This window comes from Papaver somniferum, chromosome 2 (assembly GCF_003573695.1).
Source record: "Papaver somniferum cultivar HN1 chromosome 2, ASM357369v1, whole genome shotgun sequence".
NCBI classification, from domain to species: Eukaryota; Viridiplantae; Streptophyta; class Magnoliopsida; order Ranunculales; family Papaveraceae; genus Papaver; species Papaver somniferum.
This window is the reverse complement of record NC_039359.1, coordinates 2,272,250-2,279,700: the sequence shown is the minus strand read 5'-3', so window position 1 is coordinate 2,279,700 and position 7,451 is coordinate 2,272,250. Positions and strand designations below refer to the sequence as shown.

Below are 7,451 nucleotides of genomic sequence, written 5' to 3'. Positions count from 1 at the left end.
TTCCGGCATTCAACGTCTTTTCTAGATTTTGATTTACCCCTTGACTTGTTGCAACCAAACTGTCTTCTATCTTTTCTTTTACCCTGATTCTCTGTAACAAGAGCTTCTGAATGAGATAATTCTGATGACCTTCTTCTAACTTCTTCATTCAGCGAACTGTTTGCTTGTAATAGTTGGCGAGACTTACAAATCCAAGTTGTTATGCTCAATACGAAAACTGCACAAGCAATGAAACACAAATACGAAAAATAAATAAATACGACGAAACAATCACACAACATTGGAAATTACCTGGAAAAATCCCTCCAAGGTGAAGGGTAAAAAACCACGAGCAATCTTCCACTATAATCAATAATGGGTTACACACAATTCTCCCAATTTGGGGATAACAACAACTTCAAGGTGCATATAGCACTTGTATAACAAATTTGCCTAATTACACTCACTACTAGGGTGGATCGACAATTCATTCACCTAAATAGGTAAGATTCACTATCAATTGACAACAGAAAGAATAAGAGATACTTACAACCAAGGTTTGAACAAACCCTAGATTTTCCCCCTTTGAAGAGTTGTGGAAATTGATCAATCAATCTTCACCACACTAACCAATAGATCCTTAGACTAGATACCTTCTTCTTCCTCTTCAAGCTTAACCCAAATCTCACCAAGAAATCAACTCTAATGGCGGCTTCACCTCTCTTTCTCACTCACTCTCTCTCTTTACCTCCTTTATTTTCTCACAACTTGAGAAGATAATCCCGTGAGAACAAAACATCTCTCGATGCCTTGTTATAACCTAACATTGGCACCGCTATCTAGCTCCTCCCATTTTTAAGTGGATACCTACTGTTAGACCCATAAGGAGGGATAATCCCAACACTAGTTTCTTCTTTGCAATTTCAGTTGAAGAATCTGACTTAATTGAAGAATCTATCTCTAGAGCAGTTGCAGTTATAGTAATATTCGTAGCAATAGGAAGATCAAAATAGGACCGTTAATTTTGTTGAGGGAAATGGGGTAATTTCTATTTGAGAATAAAAGAAAGAGAAAGTTACAATGAAGAGAAATTTACCATGAAGAAGATGATTCTTATATGAAATTATCATTACTTATACTAAGATCAAATTTGGTTCTCACGGTGAAGATACAAGATGGAAGATTTTGATGATTTTGTTGTTGTTGCTGTTAATGATGAGAAAGAGATTGAATATTTTTCTATACAAATTTACCGGAGCCATTATCTTCAAATATCTCAAATAAACCAAAAAAATCATACATACATATATAATGAATTTCGTTTACCACAGGAGCCATGTTACTTGGCTTCCTGGAACAGATAATGGGTCAGCTGATTCCTCAACAGTAGTATGTGATCTTGAAATAGCAGGTTATACTGGAGATACTAAAGAAGATAGGTCAGGTGGTCAATAATCAAGTCTCAGCTGGTTTAGGAGTTCAATCTCACGCATCAGCTTCATCAAGTCAAGGAAGCATCTTATCGGCCGGCAACCCGGAGACGGACGACCACGGTCCCAATCTTACCAGCAACGGAGGTTTACTAATCAATGAAATCCCTACTTTTTATGATGACCTGGTCGCGAGAGTACGTTTATATAGTTCTTTCTTGTCTTCTTTCTTTGGATCCTCGCTTAGTTTCACTTCTTTGTAATTTATTCTCCTCGAAAGAGATAGCTAGGAGATGATCTTCCTTCTCTTTCCAACTCCCCTAAAACAACGTTCGACTTGCATGTGTTAAGCCTTAATGATATGCTTTGTCATGGGCATATCAGGCATCCCTGGCGTAGCTGCTGCCACGAACCCAATCCTGACAGAGTATAAGATTAGCTGAGGCATTAGTTTGCCTGAGGAAAGATGACAATGTTTGATTTACCTCCACTTGCCTTTTAAGGTAAGGAATGGATGATCATTGATCCGATGCTTCGGGCGAAACCATTTCAGTACCACCCACCAGTTGATCCAGACGCACAAACAGAAACTAGCTCAACTGAAACATCATTTTCCTCAAGAATTTGAAGAAAAAAAGGAAAAATTTGAGAGAAAATACTTCCTTCCAGAAGAAGGAAAACTTAATTCAGAAAATAGATGAGTTGTTTAGGGGCTTATTAACAATAGGGTTTGTGAATGCCCTTTAAACCGGGCTGAGATGCGAGATTTCCCTTAAATCTACCAAGTCCCGCAAGAAGAAGCGAGAGTCATCCTTCAAAGGGAACGAATGCTGTTGTAGAGAACATAGTACGAAGGAAGGCCAAAAGCGAAGGCAGCTCTCTGGGTCTCTACCGATGCTGATGCTATAAACGCCAACTCGCCTTATAAGCCAGTTGCTCGCGCTGGTAGATCGAGTCCAATCATCTTGGTGGGGGAGGCCCATGAGGCAAAGAAGGACACCGTTGCTTATAGAGCTCTGTAGGTTTTCGGCTATGTCGTCGACTGCCTGCCGAGTGTTGGTCGTTTTGTAATCATCGGAGCGGCTTAGCTAGCAAGGAAATGGGAAGTGTAAACTTGACGACCTCTCGCAACTCACGTCTGCATAAAGATGAATTTTATGAAGTTTGAAGGAAGATTTTTTATTTCATACTTACTGTAAAATTTAATGAGGAAATTTGATATATTCATTATTGCTGGCCCATTTAACAAAAATTTAACTCGATTGATAAAGAGGATATCAGTCCTACCAAGTGCTGATACCATTTCATCGATTCAACGGCCAGGATCGGTGGAATCTTTTTGTCTTATATAAAACTATATCAACACTTAGTAGAACTGTTATCCCTTTATAAATCATGCGTTTTTTCACCAAAATTTTAAGAGTAGATCAACTAATGGATGATCATTTTTTTAACTTAGAAAATCTAATCTAAAAAATCTAATCATAGTGAGAAGTTGAAGATTTTTATTAATAGAAAGCGAGAGTCCCATTTTGATTTTGTTTTCATCTTTCGTTTTCATTAAAGGATTTGTTTGTGTTTCATCGAGCCGAAAGAGAAAGAGTTTCTGCTCCACAAACTCGACCTTTAGGGTCACCGTCAACACGCGAGTTGCTTGCGCGCGGCTACATAGCTTTCCGAGAAGCTAAGATACATGGATGAGCAATGAAAAATATTCACGTCGACTTGTTCAACTTGAAAGTTGGCTACTAGCACGGTCGTTTCTTCAACTAAAAGTCCATTGGTTGAACCGAAGCGCCTCCTAAAATATCCTCCTCACACTTATTATACAGAAACAACAACAGTACTGACAGTGACTGACCAAATGACTGCAGCTTAAACGTTGCAATTAACACTGCCCTAGAAACTGTCCAAATCATAAAGTATCAACCATAAAAAAAAGACTCTTTACAAAAACAAATAAAAATATCAAAACCTTAGATTTTTTTTCTCAAAGTATTCCAATAATCAAACAACTAAGATCTTCATGATACATCAAATCATCAATCTCCTTTCCACAGTTGAGATTCTCAAATTGGTACAAAATTTTGTAATATCCTTGTCTTCCCCATATATTCCTGACACCCAACGAAGAAGAATTTGGTGTGTTATCGTACACCCTACTCATTCATTCCTTTTGATCATGATTCTAACTGTTGGACCCACACAAGATCTATCTATCTTCGTTATCAAGCTCCTACTCACCAGCTAAACTGTACCGACAATTTTTCCAAGAATCTTACTTTCTAATTTGGAGTTTGTTATACTCAAACAGAATTAGATTGAAATCGTCCTAGTTAATTACATGTTTCTGATATTTACAGTTTAAATTAAAAATTAACAAAAAATGGGGCTCGCCGTTAATTAAAGAAGACTACTCTGTTCTTCTAACATTGATCCAAGAATCTGAATAACACCAATTTGACCCATTCCCGGTGGCAATTTGCGCAATACGTTCTGACGGCGAGAGTGACCAGATCGATTGATGATCGAACGGATAATCCGAAGATGATTCAATTGAGTTGAAAATTGATGAATTTCCGCAATTCCATTCTGGGAAACCAAATGCGCTCGTTGGTGAATCTTTTTGAGTTGGAATAGGTAATGAAACAGTGTCTGCACCGGCAATAAATGGATGATTTAAAAGCATCTCCGCCGTCCATCTCTTTAATGGGTCTCTGACAAAGCATCTTCTTAAGAAATCCTTTCCATCTTCAGAAATTCCATGTGGTATCTCTGGCAATTCATCTTTGAAACCAATTCTGTATAATAAAGCACTAATGTCTGAATTTTCATTAAACCCCCAAGCTGGTTTTCCAGTAATCATCTCTGAAATTATACATCCAAGTGCCCATATATCTGATGCTGATTCAATTTCGTTCCTTGAAACTGATTCTGGTGACATATAAAGTGGGGTTCCTCTCAAACCAGGGATTTCTTCTTCCTCTTCTGAATTCATGCATGATTTTTTCGCTAACCCGAAATCAGCAATTTTTAATTCGGAAAACCCATTAGCAGAACAGCAGAGTAAGATGTTTTGTAATTTGATATCACAATGAACAAACCCTTTCTGATGGATGCTCAAAAGCCCTTGCAGAATTGATTTCGAGTAAAATCGAACATGAGATTCTAATATTGAACCACCTGAATTTTTGAGTAGTTGAGCTAAATTACCTCCCGAAGCAAATTCTAGAAACAGATTGTATAATCTCTCACCATTGTTCTCAACAGTAAACCCATCTCCATAACAATTAAGAATTTGAGGACAATCCTCGAATTCGGTAAGAATTTCTTTCTCTTTCTGGAGCAAAGATGATTGAGAAGCTAATGAAGACTTGACAGCCATTAATGGTGGAAAATCACAGTAGTTTTTTCTTGGAGTTGCTAAATACACCGAACTAAAACTTCCTTTACCAATAACTTCTCCTCTATCCCACTCCATTGTAATCAATTTTTGCTATTCAGATTTTTCAATTGGGGTTGTTCTTCTGTTGAGTAGTCTTTATAAAGTTTTCTCTGTTTCTATTTCAGAGAACAGAGCAAACTGCTAAACTGAGCTCTTTGGAAGGACTTCTATAAATAGAATGATTTTTTAGGGCATGAACTATGATGACAACTTGAGCACGTGAGATGCGAGGATATTTCTTACTTGGTTTTCAAGTTTTCACGGAGTATTATTTTGTGGTGGTTACACGCTGTTTTCTTTTGGTCCTATCGGACTCATTACAAATGCTTCACACTAACGAAGTATATGAATATTTGTTGGTTGATAGCGATTTGGAAAGTTCCATAAAAGAACGATTGGCAATGGTTTCCAAATTCCAACAATACAAGGCATTTGTTATATAGGCCGCTAGTGTATTTTGCAAGATTCTTTCGGCTGTGCTCCCGATTATTTTATTTTTTTTATAAATAACTCAACTTCATTGACAGCAAAGTTAGGTTATAAAGATTTTCAACGCATCAAAATACAAGAACCATGATGAAATACCATACAATACTAGTACATATCGAAGTATTCTAATAAGAGAAGAGGAAGAACACCGGACAAAAACTAGATAAATGTATGCGTGGAGAACCGATTGAATCGGGAGAGAAATATGTAAATATCTCTCCCGATTCTTAATTGCCCATCTGTTAGACACAGGTACGTAAATTTTCAGATTCAATAAAAGACCGAGTTACTGTGTGACACTATCAATGGGGTACAGTGTTTGGACTTGTTGGAATTCAAATGCTTAGAAAATAAAATAGCTTTGTGTTTTTATTTAGAGGGTGGGTGCATGTCAATGTCCATCATTTTTTCATTTTAGCCCAAAAAATAATACTATGCGTGATTACATGTTCGAAGTGACCTTATGGATGAATACAAACCCTTTGCAAATAACGGCGGTCGATTTTAGAATCAAATTTCAAGATTTATGTTTCTCCATTTCTCTTGGCATCGCTATAAACTCTCATCATAACGTCCTTGATTTGATTAGGGAAGTACAATCTTATATTTCAATTATGTTGTTTAGATCTTTCAATGTACTAATTCACTGGCCTGTTATATCCTGGCAAATTGATTCATAAAAGAAAAAAATTGAAAAATTTTAAAGCCAATGTTATAATAATTTTTCGTATGCCTTTTTATTTTCTTGTTGTACTTGCAGAAAATCTAACATTCAAAATGATTAACAAAGAACTAAGACAAGTAAAGAGAAACATAGTCATATGACACAAACAAATACGTGGTTCGGAATGATAACCTTTATATACGGGATGAATGGTTGAGTTTATGAAGATTACAAGTTGCTAGGTTAAGGTGATCTCGTACTTCGAGAAAACAAATGAATCAACGGCTTCAGGATTCTAGAATGGACTTAACCACAATTAGGTAACCGATTTTTAAATATCTTCGTATCTTTCGAAAATATTCTAACATATCTATTTTATCCAAATTCCATTGCATAATTTAGTCACTAGTATGTTACAGATTTGTGTGAGAGAGAGAGATACCCAGAGCATTGTGTATGATAGCGTGTTAAACGACCTAAACCTAATCTAACTAATGAACCACCCAGTTTTATTACTTGCTCTACTACTAGTTTGATCTTCAAATTAACAAATTCTAAATTACTATTGCCTAATAAAAATCATTTTCTTTTCTCATTTTATTCAACCAAATATATTCAAAAAATAATAATAAATAAGTCATTATATGTTTCCCCCCCTAATCATCAAATTCATCAACTACAACAACCGCAAACGGATATCACGGTCGAAGCTTTTAGGTTTGGATTCAATTGAAGGCTGAAGTTTTATCTGCATCATTTTCAACATGGATTGCATTAAGTTGTCTTCTTAGTTTTCTGAAACAACCTTCCGTCAACTGGGTCACTTCCAAATTGACGCAAATTGGTGAAGTAACTCATCCTGATAACTATGATGAACTCCAACGAGGTAAAACATGTATGTATAATTTACTATGTCCTGCCATTATTTTTTGGCGCGGTTATAAGTACCTCTCTTCTTGTTTACATATAAACAAAATAAAAGTACTAGAATAAAACTTTTTTGGCTGATTTCTAATATCACTAACTCGAATCTCTTGTAGATGTAAGTGTTTTTCAATGTAAGAAAGAAGGTATGATCCTTTTCAATGATCATCATCTCTTGTATTACTTACAATGATCTGGAGATAGAACCAGGTGGTTAGACTCAGACATGTATTGCAACTGTAAGTGTTTCTATATCCATGGAGGTGTAAGAAAGGAGACGTCAGGTTTAATGCATAGGAACCTATATATGGAATCAGATCACAAATAGAGCATAACAGTTACCCACTTTTCACCAAGCATTTGAGATTAACTTTAAAATCGATGGAAGAGAACCCCAAGAGTTCAACTATTGATCCTCGTAATAATAATCTTTCGAGGATAAAGATTAAAGACCTTGGCAACAGGAATCGAGAATCCGTTTATTTGGGAAACATGCATATATGAAAGTTGGTTTAGAAAT

General features: G+C 36.2%; 1 protein-coding gene across 1 annotated transcript; it reads right to left on the bottom strand.

The window, feature by feature from the left end:
* Nucleotides 1-3,213: 3,213 nt before the first annotated feature.
* Nucleotides 3,214-4,987, bottom strand: LOC113352919 (mitogen-activated protein kinase kinase kinase 17-like). Its single transcript, XM_026596669.1, has one exon. The coding sequence runs from the start codon at nt 4,888-4,890 to the stop codon at nt 3,823-3,825; it is 1,068 nt and encodes a 355-aa protein (XP_026452454.1). The 5' UTR covers nt 4,891-4,987; the 3' UTR covers nt 3,214-3,822.
* Nucleotides 4,988-7,451: the final 2,464 nt, after the last annotated feature.